At 45.2% G+C, this 21,003-nt stretch overlaps 1 protein-coding gene across 2 annotated transcripts in view; it reads left to right on the top strand.

The window, feature by feature from the left end:
• Nucleotides 1-21,003, top strand: part of LOC126335381 (mannose-P-dolichol utilization defect 1 protein homolog) — a 408,518-nt gene that overhangs the window by 249,849 nt on the left and 137,666 nt on the right. For both annotated transcript variants that reach the window (XM_049998599.1, XM_049998600.1), the window contains exon 5: nucleotides 9,548-9,752. In XM_049998599.1, coding sequence (XP_049854556.1) covers nucleotides 9,548-9,752 — 205 coding nt within the window. The remainder of the gene's footprint in view (nucleotides 1-9,547; nucleotides 9,753-21,003) is intronic.

The following is a 21,003-nucleotide window of genomic DNA, read 5'->3' as shown; positions in this document are numbered from 1 at the left end:
ATTACATAATCTGTCTGATACCTTCCAGTATCTGTAGGCCGCTTCCATGTGTACAACCATCTTTCATGATTCTTGGACCAAGTGTTAGCTATGATTAAGTTATGCTCTGTGCAAAATTGTACCAGGCGACTTCCTCTTTCATTTCTTACTCCCATTCCACATTCACCTACTACATCTCCTTCTCTTCCTTTTCCTACTATCCAATTCCAGTCATCCATGACCATTAAATTTTCGTCTCCATTCCTATCTGAATAATTTCTGTTATCTCATCCTACATTTCATCAATCTCTTCGTCATCTGCGGAGCTAATTTGTATATAAACTTGTACTTTTGTGGTAGGCGTGGGCCTCGTGTCTATCTTGGCCACAATAATACGTTCACTATGCTGTTTGTAGTAGCTTACCCGCACTCCAATTTTTTATTCGTTACTAAACATACCCCTGCATTACTCTTATTTGATTTTGTATCTCTAACCCTGTATTCACCTGACCAGAACTCTTGTTCCTCCTACCACCGAACTTCACCAATTCCCACTAAACCTATCCATTTCAATTTTTAAATTTTCTAACTTACATGCCCGATAAAGGAATCTGACATTCCACGCTCCCATCCGTAGAACGCCAGTTTTCTTTCTCCTGATAAGGACGTCCTCCTGAGTAGTCCCCGCCCGGAGATCCAACAGGACGCCATCATCATTTAACCATACACTAAAGCTGCATGCCCTCGGGAATAATTACGGCTGTAGTTTCCCCTTGCTTTCAGCCGTTCGCAGTACTAGCACAGCAGGGCCGTTTTGGTTAATGTTGCAAGGCCAGATCAGTTAATCATCCAGACTGTTGCCCCTGCAACTACTGAAAAGGCTGCTGCCCCTCTTCAGGAACCACACGTCTGTCTGGCCTCTCAACGAATACCCCTCCGTTGAGGTTGCACCTACGGTACGCCTATCTGTATCGTTGAGGTACGAAAGCCTCCCTAGCAACGGCAAGGTCCGTGGTTCATGGGGGGAGGTTCTGAAACATAACGAGTAATGAGCCTCGGCAGCGAAGAATCTCTCGTGTCAGTGACATGACTAGATACTTAAAATGTGAATACAACATAAATATCACATTGGAAAAGCCAAATTTGGGGGGGGGGGGGGTTCGGGTTCCGCTTGATAGGTCAGGAGTCCACTACACGCAGCAAGCGGCTACACGGGTAGCAGGGGTTGTGTGGCGTGGACTGGGCGTTTTTTTTTAGTTTAGATGGCCTCGGGCAACTACAGAATGGGCAACAGCCTCAAAGGGTGCGGGGCAAAGTAATGACATGCTGGGACCAAGCGGCAATCGGTATTGTAATTGTAAATTGTCGAAGCTGCATTGGTGAAGTACCGGAAATTCAAGCGCTGATAGAAAGCACCGAAGCTGAAATCGTTATAGGTACAGAAAGCTGGCTGAAGCCAGAGATAAATTCAGCCGAAATTTTTACAAAGGCACAGACGGTGTTTAGAAAGGATAGAATGCATGCAACCGGTGGTGGCGTCTTTGTCGCTGTTAGTAGTAGTTTATCCTGTAGTGAAGTAGAAGTGGTTAGTTCCTGTGAAATATTATGGGTGGATGTTACACTCAACAACCGAGCTAGGTTAATAATTGGCTCCTTTTACCGACCTCCCGACTCAGCAGCATTAGTGGCAGAACAACTGAGAGAAAATTTGGAATGCATTTCACATAAATTCTCTCAGCATATTATAGTCTTAGGTGGAGATTTCAATTTACCAGATATAGACTGGGACACTCAGATGTTGAGGACGGGTGGTAGGGACAGAGCATCGAGTGACATTATACTGAGTGTACTATCCGAAAATTACCTCGAGCAATTAAACAGAGAACCGACTCGTGGAGATAACATCTTAGACCTACTGATAACAAACAGACCCGAACGTTTCGACTCTGTAAGTGCATAACAGGGAATCAGTGATCATAAGGCCGTTGCAGCATCCCTGAATATGGAAGTCAATAGGAATATAAAAAAAGTGAGGAAGGTTTATCTGTTTAGCAAGAGTAATAGAAGGCATATTTCAGACTACCTAACAGATCAAAACGAAAATTTCTGTTCCGACACTGACAATGTTGAGTTTTTATGGAAAAAGTTTAAGGCAACTGTAAAATGCGTTTTAGACTGGTACGTGCCGAGTAAAACTGTGAGGGACGGGAAAACCCCACCGTGGTTCAACAACAAAGTTAGGAAACTACTGCGAAAGCAAAGAAAGCTTCACTCCAAGTTTAAATGCAGCCAAAACCTCTCAGACAAACAGAAGCTAAACGATGTCAAAGTTAGCGTAAGGTGGGCTATCCGTGATGCGTTCAGTGAATTCTAAAGTACAATTCTATGTACCGACTTGACAGAAAATCCTAGAAAGTTCTGGTCTTACACGTTAAATCAGTATGTGGCTCCGAACAGCATATCCAGACACTGCGGGATGATGATGGTATTGAAACAGAGGATGACACGCGTAAAGCTGAAATACTAAACACCTTTTTCCAAAGCTGTTTCACAGTGGAAGACCGCACTGCAGTTCGTTCTCAAAATCCTCGCACAAACGTAAAAATGGCTGACATCGAAATAAAGCAACTGAAATCACTCAACAGATGAAAGTCCACTGGACCTGACGGAATACCAATTCGATTCTACACAGAGTACGCGAAGGAACTTGCCCCCCTTCTAACAGCCGTGTACCGCAAGTCTCTAGAGGAACGGAAGGTTCCAAATGAAAAGAGCACAGGTAGTCCCAGTCTTCAAGAAGGGTCGTCGAGCTGATTCGCAAAACTATAGACCTATATCTCTGACGTCGATCTGTTGTAGAATTTTGGAACATGTTTTTTGCTCGTGTATCATGTCGTTTTTGGAAACCCAGAATCTGCTCTGTAGGAATCAACATGGATTCGGGAAACAGCGATCGTGTGAGACCCAACTCGCTTTATTTGTTCATGAGACACAGAAAATATTGGATACAGGCTCCCAGGTGGATGCTTTTTCCCTTGACTTCCGGAAGGCGTTTGATACAGTTCCGCACTGTCGCCTGGTCAACAAAGTAAGAGCCTACGGAATATCAGACCAGCTGTGTGGCTGGATTGAAGAGTTTTCAGCAAACAGAACACAGCATGTTGTTATCAATGGAGAGACGTCTACAGACGTTAAAGTAACCCCTGGCGTGCCACTGGGGAGTGTTATGGGACCATTGCTTTTCACAATATATGTAAATGACCTAGTAGATAGTATCGGAAGTTCCATGCGGCTTTTCGCGGATGATGCTGTAGTATACAGAGAAGTTGCAGTATTAGAAAATTGTAGCGAAATGCAGGAAGATCTGCAGCGGATAGGCACTTGGTGCAAGGAGTGGCAACTGACCCTTAACATAGACAAATGTAATGTATTGCGAATACATAGAAAGAAGGATCCTTTATTGTATGATTATATGATAGCGGAACAAACACTGTTAGCAGTTACTTCTGTAAAATATCTGTGAGTATGCGTGTGGAACGATTTGAAGTGCAATGATCATATAAAATTAATTGTTGGTAAGGCGGGTACCAGGTTGAGATTCATTGGGAGAGTACTTAGAAAATGTAGTCCATCAACAAAGGAGGTGGCTTACAAAACACTCGTTCGACCTATACTTGAGTATTGCTCATCAGTGTGGGATCTGTACCAGATCGGGTTGACGGAGGAGATAGAGAAGATCCAAAGAAGAGCGGCGCGTTTCGTCACAGGGTTATTTGGTAACCGTGATAGCGTTACGGAGATGTTTAGCAAACTCAAGTGGCACTCTCTGCAAGAGAGGCGCTCTGCATCGCGGTGTAGCTTGCTGTCCAAGTTTCGAGAGGGTGCGTTTCTGGGTGAGGTATCGAATATATTGCTTCCCCCTACTTATACCTCCCGAGGACATCACGAATGTAAAATTAGAGAGATTTGAGCGCGCACGGAGGCTTTCAGACTATCGTTCTTCCCGCTAACCATACGCGACTGGAACAGAAAAGGAAGGTAATGACAGTGGCACGTAAAGTGCCCTCCGCCACTACCGTTGGGTGGCTTGCTGAGTATAAATGTAGATGTAGACTGCTTTACTCAAGAGGTAGCTTGCAGGTGTATCTGCATGGCTACCCTTGAGTATTCTCTGAACTGCATATCAAAGTAAAACTGGCTGAATCCGTTTAGAAATTTAAGGAAGAAGTACAAGAATTAAGAAAATTTATTTCGCAAGTATGTAAGAAAACGCCCGTGATATCTTGCAAGCTAATAAGTAAACGTTATTCTGATATGAAATCTCCTGTTTTGGTTAGGGTCGGTAGTCTACTTTTCTTGGAGTGCACCTCTGGCGATATTTATAATCCTGCAGCAAAATACGTAACTGATAGCTGCTGCAAAATATTGGATAAATTTGTGTTTCAACTGGAAGCAGAAATAGAAACATACATCAGTGCGTCGACGAAGCCGAGATGTATAAATTGAATTATAGTGAAAGTACAATATTTGAGAACTGACTAGCGAAAGGAGCGACATGATGCAGAAAATTTGAAGATACAGGTCATCTGCAGAATTGGCTTCTAGAATTTTTTTTTGTTTTAATAAGAGAAAGAAACTAACTAATTCACTTGTCGTAAATGTTTTAGTGTCTGTGGATTGCTGTTGTAGTATTGTACAAGTAATATAGCAAGTTTTCCTAACCTCGCCGCATTAAAATGTTCATTTTTTTAGAGGATACGTTACTGGGAAAGAGTGAAAATACCATTGCAGGAAAATCGCACCTTGTGATATGTAAAGAACGGCGTAAGAAGTTAAGAAATAAATCTATACCGGCCTAACTTGCTCATATGGCGTAATATCTTGTCGCCGATCAGTGATTATTACTATCGCATTCAGAACTGGAATCCCAACTTACCTGTCATTAAATGTTAACTGTAGCACATCAAATTTTGTTCAAACATATTCGTTTAGATTTAGTCCACTCTGGGCAATCGCGACACCCGTTTTACTAACAGCAGCATTTTCCCAAATATTCGTGTAGGGTATTAAATAGTCGTTTCCTTCAATCGTTTGCAATTTTCGCCACCACGTGGTTTACTACTTGCTAGTCTTCCAGGAATTTGCTAAAGATCTTTTCTTCGTTACGCCTTTCAATTGACTTCGTGGGCATCGGGCACCACACGTGCTCTTACATCCACCAATTTGTGGATACCAAGCGACGTTGTAGACTCACCTATCACCTACCCCCCCCCCCCTTTTTTTTATCACGCTAGGACTATTTTTCCGTTAAAACTTGTAGCATTTCATGAGCAAACACACATTTGAATGATTTAAATCTAGAACTATTTCAACAGAGTTCTAAAATATTACCAGCACTATGTCGCGCTTTGTTGATAGGTAGACTCATTAAATATAAATTGTTCCCACTTCAGTACCACACAAGTTGTCATGATGTGAACTGTATGTTCATATGTTGCGTGTGATTATTTTGCCATGTGACACGGCAAGCGAAGATACTAATTACCGTAGAATAATGTGAATTGTTGACAGTTTAACTTCCCTCAGTGTGACTTCCATGCTGTAAATTGTGATGTTCGTGATGAGGTACTAGTGCTGGAACGTACATGTTCATTGTAGAATCAGTTGAAATTGAGAGAAAATAAAATAACAATCGAATGACGAAAACGTTATCATTTCCACAGTGCCACATGACTGCGACTCCAAAAAATACGGTAATTACTGTTTTGTGTTAATAGTAGCTCAGACTTTGGAATTAAACTCGGAACTACATGAAATGTATTCACAGTAGCAGATGTGGACGGCCATCAATGTATAGTGGAAAGACAACAAAATTTGTGCCGGACCGAGACTCGAACCCGGATTTCCCGCTTATCACGAGTGGCCACCTTACCATTAACCTATCCGAGCAGTACTCACGGCCAGACCCAGACTTCCATATACCCCCGTCCTGTAGTAATTTTCGTTGTCGTCTTTGCATTATACACCTGATGGTTGTCCATATTCGCAACTGCGAATACATTTCATGTATTTCATAACGCCTGTAGTCGCTGCAGTGCCTGTTCCGTCGGACATGCATGCATGTCACAATGAACATTGCATCGTATTTCTGAACAACAGTGGCACTGCAGTATCGTAAACTCGGAAGTAATGACGAGAAAGACTGGTCTGGTATTTCTGAGCAAACGCTAGTGTGGCATGAAATGCACTTCATGCGTGGATATGCAAATGATCAGCGTATCAGCGCAACCGCAGTAAGTAGGTAAAAGTAACACCACCTACATTTTGTTTGCAAGAAAATATAATGTAGCGAGTTTCTCGTTCAGAAATAACATTTGACTCTTTCGTGTTTGCGAGAAGATCGTGTTATGCCTCGTGTAAAAAGGATAAACGTATACTAACAAGTGTCGGAATTCGACAACGACAGGTTCACAGTCTATCTGGATTCCATTCTGCGATACTGTCGTTCGCGTAGGGCAGGATTCCACTAAAGTCATGCGAATAGGGAATCGACGGTTTCAGGACGAACATGCCCAGCCCCATGCAGAATCTCAGCCCCGAGCTATCAGTACCTGAGGGGATAGGTGAAATATCCGTTTGGCCGTGCAGCAGCCTGCAACCACGGCACGTACGTTCAGTTAGGAAATGGATTTGTTTATAGAAAGGAAAGTATGCACACAGTGCATCGACGGATGGAGCAGCGCAGTGTGTCAGCACGGTGAGCATAGTATCTACTTCCCTTAACGCGGCACCAGGAAGAAGCACCCAACCACAACGCTGCACACAGGATTGCCACCACGTCCTCTTTTCAGACGAGTCCGTGTTCTGCTTACAGAATTACGATTGTCGTATCTGTGTATGGGTGCTTTGAACATTGCTGGACTGCATTTGCTATCGTCATTAGGGCCAGTGCCTGCCGTGACTTGTGTGGCGTGCCATTGGGTTTGAATCTGAATAGCAGCCGTTACGTTTCTGACGTGTTCAGGCCGAACGGTGCACCCTACATTGAGAGTTTCAACGGCTATGTCTTTCGACAAAATAACAAAGACCGTCTGTCGCCGGTGCTCTCCTGACCTACCTTCTTGATATAGAGGGCTGGTCGATTGCTTCCCTGGTCAGCACTTTGTCAACATCTCTCATCCACTGAAAACATCAGGTCGTGAGTTGCCGAAAGTCAGGCAAGCCGCGCCGCCGCTCGCCAGCGACTACGACTGATGAGCTCTGGCATAGAGCTGAAGCTCCAAGAGTGGCACTTGTCTTACAAAACTCGAATTGACTCAATACATACTGGGTTGGGGGTACTTGAGCTGCCAGCGCTAGCAGCTGGTGTACTTTACAAGGCACCATTCATACTGCCAAATCACTAACAAACATTATCTTGTAGTCTTTGTACTATATTTTACACTCACCATAAGCAAAACTTTATTTTCTGTCCTTCCTTGTGTTGGAACCCTAATTTTCAGATGTATATGAGGGGTTACCCCAAAAAACTAACTTATTGTTTTGAACTTATTTATTCACATTTTGAGCACAAACCTTCAATCCCCTTCAAAGTGCTCTCCACGAACACTAATACGCTCTTGTAATCTTTTATTCCATTTTTTGAAAACATTGTTTAAATTCATCTTTTATGGTGCTTTCTTATCATTATAGAAAACAAAAACAAGTCGCACGGGACAAGGTCAGGTGAGTATGGGGTGGGGGGATGACATTTGTGGCCTGTCGTACAGACTTTGCGGAAAAGACTCTGAATGGATGACTCCTCTCGCATCGAAAAAACAAATCAGTGTTGTTATAATATTTGATTTCACCTGACGAGCTTTCTTGGGGCGAGGCGAACTTGAAGTCTTCCACAGGCACGATTGTTGCTTTGACTCAGGATCGTCAGTATAGCAACAAATTTCGTCATCTGTGATAATTTTTGAAGAAGAAGAAGAAGAAGAAGAAGAAAAAGGTTCGATCTTTTCGAGATTTTTGTTTCAAAGCACTGCATGCTTCCACGCAACCTTGATTTTATTCAACAGTCAGCAGTCGTCACATGAATTCGGCTAACACCCTTTTCATTCCCAAATCTTCTGTCATAATTCGCTGCACTGAACTGTGTCACTTCCGACAATTCCACGGTTTCTTCAATGGCCCACCGTCGATCGATTATTACATGAATGGTTTCAACATTTTCATGTCTTTGGCCCGTGGAACGACGGCCATAACGTGGTTTTAATCCGTTGACATTTTACCATTTTTGAAAAGGTAAAACCACTTAAACACTCGAGTTTTTCCTATAGCATCGCCCTCGTGCGCCGTTTTTCACATTCCAGGACTTTCTGTCCCACCTTTTCCAAGCAAAAAGCAGAGTTTCACCGCCGCACGTTGTTCACGAAAATCAACCATTGCAAAAACGACAATTACACAAAACAGTTGTCACTGTAAACTCTGTTGAAATTAGCCCTGACGTCCTTCAGTGATAGCACTCTACTTTCAAGGGAACGTCCCCATCGCACCCCCCCACAGGTTTAGCCATAAGTTGGCACAGTGGATAGGCATTGAAAAACTGAACACAGATCAATCGACAAAACAGGAAGAAGTTGTGTGGAACTAGGAAAAAAATAAGCAAAATATACAAATTGAGTAGTCCATGCGCAAGATAGGCAACATCAAAGACAATGTGAGCTCAGGAGCGCCGTGGTCCGGTGGTTAGCGTGAGCAGCTGCGGAACGAGAGGTCCTTGGTTCAAGTCTTCCCTCGAGTGAAAAGTTTAATTTTTTTTGTTTTCAGACAATTATTATCTGTACGTCCGTCCTATTCGAGGTAACTGCGTCGTAGTATGGGGACGCTACACCTAAACAACATATTCCTCTGATGCGACGCACATGCCGTCACCAGTGTCGTATAGAATTTATAAGACGTGTTTCCCTGTGGAGGAATCGTTTGATCTATGACCTTGCGATTAAATATTTTCGGTTTCCATTGGAGAGGCACGTCCTTTTGTCTACTAATCGCACGGTTTTGCGGTGCGGTCGCAAAACACAGACACTAAACTTATTACAGTGAACAGAGACGTCAATGAACGAACGGACAAATCATAACTTTACGAAAATAAGCTGCTCACTCTAACCACGGGACCACGGCGCTCCTGAGTGAGGTTGCCTACATTGTGCATGGACTACACAATTTGTATATTTTGCTTATTTTTTCATAGTTCCACACAACTTCCTGTTTTCTCGATTGATCTGTGTTCAGTTTTTCAAGGCCTATCCACTGTGCCAACTTATAAATAAATCTGAGGGGGGTGCGATGGGGAGGTTCCCTTGTTAGTGACTCCGGAATGTACGCGCTATGTGCTCCTAGCGGCAAAAGGGGTACTACAAAAGCTCTGCCCGCCAAAAAATTAATTCGTGCTGTTTTCTTTAACTACAACGTATTTCAAGCCCTTAGCACTACTGCAAGTAGACTTAGATTTTGGTATCACCCTGTAGTGGCACCCGGCTGACAGTCTTTAGGTAACAAAGTGTTTGATTGTGTCGTGCAGCGCGTGGGGCGAGGGCCTGTTCCTGGCGCTGCAGACGGCGGCCATCGCGGCGCTGGTGCTGCACTTCGGGCGCTCGGCCGCGCACGGCGCCGCCTTCGCCGCGCTCTACTCCGTCTTCGTCTACAGCCTCACCTCCGGCATCGTGCCGCCGGACTTCCTGTGGAACTTGCAGGCGCTCAACGTGCCCATCATCGTCACCGGAAAGGTAACGGCCGTTGTTAATTCTCATACACTGCGAACGAGGCGCTGTTTTTTAACGCAATCACAAGCATCTACAAGACACCATTTGGTACCAGTAAAAGTGTGAATAGCCCAAGAAAACTACACGAGCTGGCAGAGTAGGTAGTTCCTGACAACGAACGTGAGGCAATGGAAGGCACAAAAATATTTGACACTTCACTCACACTGACGATTCATATGTGTAATAAACAGGTGTGCAAAACTTACAGCAACTTTCGCAGGACGTGCCACTGCAAAGTAAAATACCTCCATGAAACCTGGACCATACATAGAAACAACTCATACAGTATAGTACACAAAATAACTGACAAAAGTTCGCAATGAGGAGAACGGAGATGAGACTTCCATTCAGAAGCAATAATTACACTGAAGTCTCCGCCGCGATTCATAATAGTCCCCAGGACATTAAAAAAAGACCAAACTTGGTTCTTAATAGGGTGTGTGGTCACCGTGGACGGCAATGTATGCTCTGCAACGTGCTACCATGCTGGCCACAAGGGCGGTAAGGAGTTGTTGTGGGCGGGTGTTCCATTCCTCCACCATCGCGACTGACAACTGCTGCATGGTCGCTGTGCATGAGAATGTGCTGCAGTCCGTCTCCCCAACGCATCCCACACGTGCTCGATGAGGTTCAACTCGGGGGAACGGGCAGGCAGGGCGTTCACCGAATATCTTCTCGTTACGACAGCTCCTTAACCTCCGCTGTCTGATGCGGTCGCACATTGTCATCCACGACAATGAAGTCAATGCTGATTACACCGCTGAAAAAGCGCACGTAGGGAAAACAGTACAGTGCCACAATGTAGGCCGCTCAGTGTACCGTGTTCAAAGATTTCGAGGTCAATACGCCCATACGACATTATGCCTCCCCACTCCAGAATACCTGGACCACCAAAACGGTCATGTTCGATAATGTTCTTGGATGCATTACGTTCAAAAATGTTAAAAAAAATGGCTCTGAGCACTATGGGACTTAACATGTATGGTCATCAGTCCCCTAGAACTTAGAACTACTTAAACCTAACTAACCTAAGGACAGCACACAACACCCAGCCATCACGAGGCAGAGAAAATCCCTGACCCCGCCGGGAATCGAACCCGGGCGGGAATCGAACCCGGGAACCCGGGCGTGGGAAGCGAGAACGCTACCGCAGGACCACGAGATGCGGGCAAAAAATGTTCAGATGTGTGTGAATTCGTAAGGGATCAAACTGCGGAGGTCATCGGTCCCTAGACTTAAACACTACTTAAACTAACTTACGCTAAGAACAACACACACACTCACGCCTGAGAGAAGGACTCGAACCTCCGGCGGGAGGGGCCACGCAATGCGTGACATGGTGCATTACATGTTTCCACCTCTTCACATACGAGGGTACGTCTAGACAGGCAATGTGTCATTTCATCTTATTTAAACACCTTCTTTATCTATTAGAATTATTATAGTGTTTGTAATCTGTGTGGCCTCTGTATACAATCACCAATGATACTGAGTTGCGTTCGCTAAACGTTAATCCTACTGAGTTGTATACGAGGGTTGGAACTTAAATAGTAGCAACTATTTATTCACAACCCATGCAAAAGAGTTAAGTGTTTGCACCTGTTACTATCCTTGAAAATTGTCACCGGCGTTGTGTAGAACATGTTGCCAGCAATGTGGAAGGCTTAGTATATCGTTAGCAGAGGCTGTTTTGTTGGTGGTGCGAATGGAGAGGTCTACTGCCTGTCGAATCTCTGGAACAGTTCTGAAACGAATGCCACGAAGTGGTTCCTTCATCTACGCAATCAAATCACAGTCACAAGGACTTACGTCCGGGGAGTGTGGTGTATGGTACAGTGCTTCCCAGTCCCAGCGACCGAACAGAGCAGCCACAGCTTGCGCTGTATGCGCCCTCGCATTGTCGTGAAAAATGATGGGTGGGTTGTGCAGAAGGTGTCGGCGCTTCTTTCGCATAGCTGGTCACAGGTGATACTCCAAAAGCGAACAGTAGTACTGTCCACTGACGGTCTGCCGTGGAGGAACGTAATGCGTTAGGATAACGCCATCACAGTCGTACACGAGAGTCACCATAACTTTCACCATACTGGGGCTCTGACGCACTTTCGACTTTCGCGGCGACCCGTAATGATGCCATTCGTTGGATTGACGTTTCAGTTTTTGGCTCGTACGATGTGGCCCATGTCTCATCCAACGTTACGATACAGCATAAGAAAGCCTCTACTTCGCGCTCATAGCGCTCCATGTGCGTCTGGACAGCGTCGTAACGCATCCATTTCTGCACTTCCGTTAAGTCATGCGCAACCAATCGTGATGCAATTTTTCGCGTGTCCTTCAGGATGCGAAGCACAGTCATATGCGCTCATCCGGTGTCGTGGGCGAGCTCACGAATCGTATGGCGTCGATGAGTGTGCACTAACCCGGCAACAGCATGCACTTCTTCTTCAGAGACGCTAGGACGACCTGCCACAGTTTTCCAACCTTCGTTGAAGGCTTTTACCCAACGTGCCGCTGTTCTGTACGGCAATGCCAATTCCCCGCGTGTCTCTTGGAGACCTTGATGACACTGTCGTGCGATGCGACCTTTGGCACATTCAATCTTGTTCCTGTTTCGGAAACATAGTGACACCGTTACGTTGGACCGCTCGCTCGCAAGTGACTGTTTTTCCCTCGATTGTGCGCACGCCGGTGACGTGGGACGAGCGAATCCATTTGCTCGGAGGTAAGGTCGGTACGTCAACAACGGGTGATTTCAGCGACAATAGGAGATTCCATTGCATAGTGTCTTCACAGCAGTGTTGCCACTGTTTAAGTTCCAACCTACGTGTATGAATCCAAGTCCACTGGTTCAAATGAATATCTATTTTGCGACAGCTCCATTTCGGCAATTGCTAGTGTCAAGCTGTCTGCAAATAATGCTTAGAATTAATGGTACAATTCTGTATACTGTTTTTGCAGAAGGTTTGACAGTGGCTACCGGTATAAAGAAATTAAATTGTAGAGCGGACTTGGATTAGCTTGACAGTGGCAGTTGTAACCGAAATAGGGCTATCGCAATAAAGAAATTCAATAGAAGTAGTGGACTTGGATTCATAATGTCATTGCAATAATTATATCATGCTGCGGGACCAGAAGAAAATAAATGACTGGACTTTATTCCGTGGTGTCATGCCTGAAAACATTTTCTACTACGGCCGATTTGTCGATATATACCAGGCGGCAGTTCCTTTTCTGTACGGCGAAGCGGGTGTTGACACTTCATTTTGTGATAACGATGTCTACTTGTCCACTGCCACAAGGAATTTTATTCAGTCTAGGTTTCGCATGGATGCAGTTCATCTTTCGCCGTTCTTAAATATTCTTTATTTTCTTGGTGAGTCTATAGATAATTTCAGCCTGATATTTGCTCAACATTTTCCCGTTGCGATCCGTGATCTTGTTAATTATAAAAGGGAGGAAATCTTTCCCGGTTGGCAGCCGTTGTTAGTCACTAACTCTCTCTCGGCCCCCCCCCCCCCCCCTCTCTCTCTCTCTCCCCCACGCCGCGCAGTCTCGGGCGCCTTGTCACCTCCTCCCGTCGGAGGTTCGTGTCCTCCATCGGGCATGGGTGTGTGTTGTCCTTAACGTAAGTTACTTGTAAGTTACATTAATTAGTGCTTAGGGACTGATGACCTCATCAGTATGGTGCCTTAGAACCTTACCAGAAATTTCCAAAAAAATTTCTCTCCCCCCTTAAACGGAATGCTCGATACAGTTCCTTCCTGGAGGAACGATTTTTCTTGAAAACCAACTGTAAGTGATACAGTTAATCCTGTAAATAAACGGACTCGCAGCGTTTATTGGCTTTGTCCACCAAGGCTTTAATGACACCTCTTGTTTAGTCTTGAGTGATGGGCGAATTCCTTACGCAGGTATCGATCAGCGTGTGTGCGCTGCGTGTGTGTAACTCTGATGAACAACTAATGGCCCAGCGTGCCGTTCGCCCGTTTGATCACTGATATATTCATAAAATTAAGTTGTTCATTGCTCTCTTCCTTCGTTGTGAATTGAATTTTCGGATTTATTGTATTGAAATGTACGAAGAAAACATCCACCACCTCTTCACCGCGTGTCCATATTACGAAGATTATCACCCACACAGCGGTATCAGTTCGCTGATTTTTTATTGGCTGTGTGCACCACGCGTTGTTCAAAAATCTCCAGAATCGGCAACAGCTGGCGAAGAGGCCTGAGAGTGGCCATCTCCTCACTTGACTCGTAAAATTCATTGCTCTAGTTCAAATGGCTCTGAGCGCTATGGGACTTAACATCTGCGGTCATCAGTCCCCTAGAACTTTGAACTACTTAAACCTAACTAACCTCAGGACATGACACACATCATGCCCGAGGCAGGATTCGAACCGTAGCAGCAGTGCGGTTCCGGACTGAAGCGCCTAGAACCACTCGGTCACCGCGGCTGGCTCATTGCTCTGTTGGAAACACATTATAGTGAGACAACATTTAAATGAGACTGCAACACCAGTAGGAAGATACGGATGTCGACTTCCCGCTAGTAGAATGACAATCGAATCGTTTTAAACGAAAACGATGGCGCCATTCAGAGATAATGAGGCAGACCTTATCGTGTGATAAATGATGCTGTTCTGTGTCAATTCGGTGGCTGCAGGAGCCCTTGATGCAGTTTGCCTTTTACCTCAGATGATATCTCCCGCAGTCGAAGATGAAACGTCAGGGAATAGTTGTATTTATTGACCACGGCCTCTAACCGTGACTGGCTGTGGTGGTCGCGCGGTTCTAGGCGCTTCAGTCTGAAACCGCGCGACCGATACGGTCGCAGGTTCGAGTCCTGCCTCGGGCATGGATGTGTGATGTCCTTAGGTTAGTTAGGTTTAAGTAGTTCCAAGTTCTAGGGGACTGATGGTCTCAGATGTTAAGTCCCATAGTGCTCAGAGCCATTTGAACCAAGCCTCTCACCCTGAAAGCTGTAACTGAGGCAGATTAAACATAGTTCCCATTACCGAGTTGTAAGCAAGGTTTTCGTAATGTTTCTCTTGCTTATAAGGCTAAAACCGGAAGTGGAAGACCTCTCAAGGATATTGCCAATTGATACCCCCCTCTTTCCCACTAGTAGTTCGCCTGGTATTTGGCTGAAAAGTCTCTTGACTCTACAATGGGCCAGAACTCGGAACTGCCCATTCTACCTTCAGGGGTCGAAAAAACCGACCCAGCTTGAGGATGACCGTAAGATTCACAGCCGAAGTAGCGTAAGAGGAAGTCTCATTGTCCCGAAAAATGTTATAATATTTTATTCGCCAGGCAACTTCAAGAGTCACATAGGACTCAGTGGTTCTTAGTCATTTGTTTCGTGATATCGCAGTATCAAAAATGGTTCAAGTGGCTCTGAGCACTATGGGACTTAACTGCTGAGGTCATCAGTTCCCTAGAACTTAGAACTACTTAAACCTAACTAACCTAAGAAAATCACACATATCCATGCCCGAGGCAGGATTCGAACCTACGACCGTAGCGGTCGCGCGGTTCCGGACTGAAGCACCTAGAACCGCTCGGCCACTCCGGCTCGCTCGCAGTATCACATACGTTTTCTTCTCTAGGAAGAAAATACTGGATTCCCTTTTTGTTACTGTCCTATGTACCGTTTTATCTTCGGTGGTGATTACATCGAGACTTGCGCCTCACTTTTTCTCTCATCGTAGATCGCCTATCCTCATAACGATGTAGCTAATTCTCTCATTTCTGCTTGTGTTCAGTTTTAAATACACAATCACCAGGTCTGTGTCATCATGAGCTGATTAAGGAAGGAAACGTGGGAGTTTCATGTTCGTTTTAACAGACAATGATTTTTAAACTGCAGGCAGTTAACGTGAATTTTTCTTGTTTTAGTGACTTACTGACTCATTTAAAGAATATTTAACGTTTCAAATTCCGTGAACAGTCAATACCGAAAAATTTCCAAGGTCCGAACAGGATTGTGCGTATTGTTGACTACAGGCATGTGACAACCGTAGGATGACTCAGTGCGCGGTTGGCTCATTGTGTACGTTATTATGTAGAATGCGGTCGGAAAAATAGCCGTCATCTCTTACTTCGCATTCTGCTATGCCGTAATGTACTAATGCTCACCTGTCAACTTCACGAACGTAATACGATACCTGAATTTGTGATGGGATAACTTTCACTTCCACTTTACTTCTGTCACTATTGACGTTGAACGCCTTCCGAGGTACTCTCAAGTCCTGTGGTACGCTTTGGTGCGATTTCCGTAATGGTAATTGACCAAAAAGAAATAGCCTAGCAGGCGACACAACACGTAGGCGTACTGCGATGTTCCCAGTTCGAAGGCTGTTGGCTGCGTCATCCTCCTCTATTGCCGTGGTTTGTGTGAAGTACGTAAGGCCCGCAGCCCACAGGCTGTCACTGTTCCAACAGTGAAACTGCTCAACGGTCGTGTAGGTTGCCTCACTGCACAAACAGCTTAGGCACACTGGTGGCTGTAGCAGGCCAGTGGACATTGTCTGGTATACTCGTCACCGTTGTTTCTCGCATTCTCAGCCAGCGATAAACGTGGATGTTGACACTTTAAACAGATTAAATTCCAGTTTGTAAGAACTCAGTGCCGATGAGAAGGAATAATAACCACTGTTTCTATTTTCAAAGCTCGGTTTTCGAATTAGAATTGGACCCTACATTTGGATCACCGTCTCGTGTACAGTTTGTTTCTTTTTTCGCCCGGCAAATAGCTCGTCAGTTCCTTTACAATATCAACTTTCTTTGCCTCTCATCAGTGTTCAGTCCAGGTACTTCTGCGAAACACTTGAGCAGCTAGCAACATTCGTAGTGTGGGATGAGCGAGTGGCACCTTTCAAAAAATACTAGAACGAACGAGCTATCAACGCGGGGACTCAGTTAACCCATATATGGAAATACCAATGCGGGACTGCTATCTTTGCCACCGGTTCATTCAGCAAGAGAGAGTAAATGTGATGTGGTTTGTGGGATTACAGGGACCTGGGAGACGATATTTCCGTTGTACTACATATATTGAGCTCCATCCAGTTCCATTTCCGTATGGAGCGTGGGAAGCAGTGGCTGGTTAAATGGCGCTGTGCCCACTGTGATTAGTTTATAATCTTGTTTGACGGTGCCTGCTGGAGCGATATGTAGGAGGCAGTAGTATACTCCTGGAATCCTCACTCAATAGCGAAATTTAAAAATTTTAAAATAAACTTGTACGAGATACTTCGCGTCACCCTTCAAGCGTCTGCCAGTTCATGTGTCTCAGCGTCTCGATGACACACTCCCGTGGATCCAACAAAGTAGTGACGATACGTACATGCTCTACATCTACCCTCCGCAAGCCCCCTTAGGTTTATGGCGGAGAGTGTTTTATGTGCCACTGTCACACTCTGACCCTTTCCAGTCTCAGTCGCGAATGGTCCAAGAGAAGAACTATTGCTCATCAGTTTGCGTCGGAACTAGAGTCTTTCTAATTTTATCGCCGAGGCCGAGGATACGTAAATAGTAGGAAGCAATACGATGCCTGACTCTTATTGGAGTGTACGCTCTCGGAATTTTAGCGGTAAGTCATACTGTGATGCAGAACGCACCTGTTCCAGCGTCTGCCAGTGGAGTTGTGATGAGCGTCTGTTACACGTTCTCGCTTGTTCGACGTCCCCTGTTATTCACCCACACTTGAACAGTGTTCTAGGAAGGTTCACAGGAGTGTTTTCGAAGGAATTTCCTTTGTTGCCTGAAGGAATTTCCTTTGTTGCCTGACTGCATTTCCTCAGTATCTTACTATTGAACCGAAGTCTGCGACCTGTTTCTCGTGCCACTAAACCAATATGACCATTCCGTTTCATCCCTTACAAATTGTTAGAATGAATTATTATTTTTCGACAAAAAATGTAGATACGCTAAACGCACAGTAGCCAACCACCCATTGTGGGAACAGGAAGATGACTGTATTAAGGATGTCCATTCGGACGTTTTTCCAGGCTGATAGCGGCTTTTAATAGAAAGTGAGCGAAACGTAGAGTTCATCAGTGACGAAGGAAACGTTTGTGTCGTCATAGGAAGAAAACTGCCAATATATATTCCTGGGAGAAAAGACAGCGTTTATACCACTCCATCACCACCACCACCAGTTCCCTTTGCTGTGTGGGTAAGTTTCAACAGAATGTTCTTCTTCATGATCAAAGGCAAGAGTTTCCTATTACACCTACTATGTGCGAAATTTGTTTAGCAATAAAATGGTTCAAATGGCTCTAAGCACTATGCGACTTAACATCTGAGGTCATCAGTCCCCTAGAACGTAGAACTATTTAAACCTAACTAACCTATGGACATCACACACATGCATGCCCGGGGCAGGATTCGAACCTGCGACCTTACCATTTCTTTACTTTTTCCACATTGTCGTCAGGAATTGATGTAGTAGGGGGACGGTGGGGGGGGGGGGGGGGGGGAGTTCGTGTTTATCAACGTCGTCTTAATGCTCTTTGCAACTTTAATAGCCCTCGTAAATTTTTGTCGCCAAAAGCCACAATCAACATTTGGAATGCGGTGCTGCACTTTTATTCCTTTTTTCGAGCAAGTTTTAATGCAAATTCTAAACGGGACGCGCACTCGCAACACGTAAACAATAAACTAAGTTCGTGAAGGTATGTTCCTTCTTTGCAACTAAATGAAAGGCAGTCTGTTTTTTTGCCATTCGCGTTTCGCTTCTTTAATTTGCGAAGCATCTTCAGTGGCCTTTAATACGTATTTGTTTTTATATGTACCGGGTGATCAAAAAGTCAGTATAAATTGGAAAACTGAATAATGTAGATAGAGAGGTACAAATTGACACACATGCTTGGAATGACATGGGGTTTTATTAGAACAAAAAAAATATACAAAAGTTCAATAAATGTCCGACAGATGGCGCCTCATCTGATCAGAACAGCAATAATTAGCATAACAAAGTAAGACAAAGCAAAGATGATGTTCTTTACAGGAAATGCTCAATATCTGCAACATCATTCCTCAACAATAGCTGTAGTCGGGGAATAATGTTGTGAACGCCACTGTGAAGCATGTCCGGAGTTATGGTGAGGCATTGGCGTCGGATGTGTTGCAGCATCCTTGGAGATGTCTGTCAATCACGATACACTTGCGACTTCAGGTAACCCCAAAGCCAATAATCGCACGGACTGAGGTCTTGGGACCTGGGAGGCCAAGCATGACGAAAGTGGCGGCTGAGTACACGATCATCACCAAACGACGCACAAGAGATCTTTCACGCGTCTAGCAATACTTCGTTGTTTATTTTTTCCTTCTAATAGAACCCCATGTCATTCCAAGCATGTGTGTCAGTTTTGACCTCTCTTATCTACATTATTCCGCGGTTTATTAAATTTTCAAATTTATACTGACTTTTTGATCACCCGGTATAATGAATTTACCATTTGATCATACTTTTCAGATTAGAAACAACTTTTGTAGCACAAGTTTCGTGAGGTTAAATTATCGTAACGTGCCTGTAACTATTAAATAATACAAGCCACTGAAAGCAGCGAAACGCGTATGGCAAAAAAACAAACAGCCTTTTGCCTTTCATTTGGTTGCAAATACGGAACACACCTCAATGAATTTTGAAGCAATTAATGAACGACAGGAAACGGAAAATACGACAATAAACTAAAGGTTAAAAATGAGAGAATTTCCGTCCCTTTTTGATCGCACATTGCACTACTACTACTACTCTTACTGCTGCTGCAAGTGTTTTAGTGGTAGATGTCGACCTAAAGTTCATTAAAGCACAACCTTCCCGTGAGAACAGTAACGTGGAGTGCTCCCCGCTCGGGAAAGGGATCAGCGGCCGCCTGTTGAGCGCCGCGTGATGGACCGTGTCGCAGCGCGGTCCCGCTGGCTCGCATTGTGAGCCCCGAGTCCCGGCGGAGCGGCGATTCGACGCGCGCGTTAAAACAGCGGCGCGGCCGCGAGTCGCCGCTTTGCCGGAGCCGCGCCTCGGTACGTGGCGTGGCGTTGTGCCATGTGGCTGGACGGCCGCACAGTGTTTTCTCACGGCGCTGGCGGCGGCGGCGGCGGCGGCGGCGTCTGCGGTCGCGAGGCGCAGCTGGCGGGCGGACGGACGGCCGGCCGCAGCGCGCATCACGCGAGCCCCGGGCCCGTACACATGGCGCGCCCGCCCCCGCTAATTGCCACCGCCGCGACGCCGGCCTAATTATTCTCCGCTGGCTGCGCCAAATTGCTGTCCCTGGCCATCGGGCAGGATAAATAAGGCACCGCCGCCGCGGTCGCGCCGCTCGCTTTGTCCGCCGCGCTGTGCCGCGCGAGATGTAAACACTCCTTTGTGCTCCTCTCCGTGGGGTCACAGTTCTTTGTTTCTGTGACGTCGACACAGTCGTCCGCAATGTCATCGTGTGCTTGATACTAACCAGTCTTATCTCTCGTATTCGTCGCCTCTGTAGCTCAACAATCCATCACAGGGACGAATGTGTTGCTGTCCGTGATATGTACTACCTTTAGGTAAATAAAACGTTATAATTCTATTTGGGACTTTGTGGTGTGCGTACTGTAAGACCTTCGGTACACACACCATCAGATTATTTGACTTGTCGCTCTAACGAAGTAGGCGAGTGTCAGCAATATGTCTCGTGGTCTTATCGTGGCGTGTTTATCTTCTGCCGTTAGGTCAGACGGTAGAAATGCTACTTGCACGCTTAGAGTAGCTGATTGACGGTGACCAAACAGAACTTGATTAATTTTCACACACATTTATTAAAATAATAAAAATCGTAGACATTACGTTACTTGATTCTGGATGCTGTTTACAATTGACAATCCGAAGTTCCTTTGGTCTTGGTATGTTAATCTTATTCTCACATATCTCTGATGCTTGACAAAGCGTCTATACATTTCTCTTCTTGGCTATTTACAGGAATATGATAATCTTCTTATGTGCAGACTGAAACTTGACTATAGACTGGTACAGACTAATGTAGACTGGTACGGACAGGTGCATATAAATGCAGACTGAGTAATCTGAGGTCTGTACACTCGTTATACCACCTCGCGCGTTCAGGTATTACTGCGCGAGTTTGATCCGCGAGGAGAAAAGGTTCTACGTTAGCAGCAATCTCATTGGCTGCATTACATATTAATACGCGGATCGGCGGAAGCAGAATTTGGTCCG

The sequence above is a fragment of the Schistocerca gregaria genome, chromosome 2 (assembly GCF_023897955.1).
Source record: "Schistocerca gregaria isolate iqSchGreg1 chromosome 2, iqSchGreg1.2, whole genome shotgun sequence".
Lineage (NCBI taxonomy): Eukaryota > Metazoa > Arthropoda > Insecta > Orthoptera > Acrididae > Schistocerca > Schistocerca gregaria.
The sequence above is the reverse complement of the archived record's forward strand: the minus strand, read 5'-3'. Positions and strand labels throughout refer to the sequence as shown.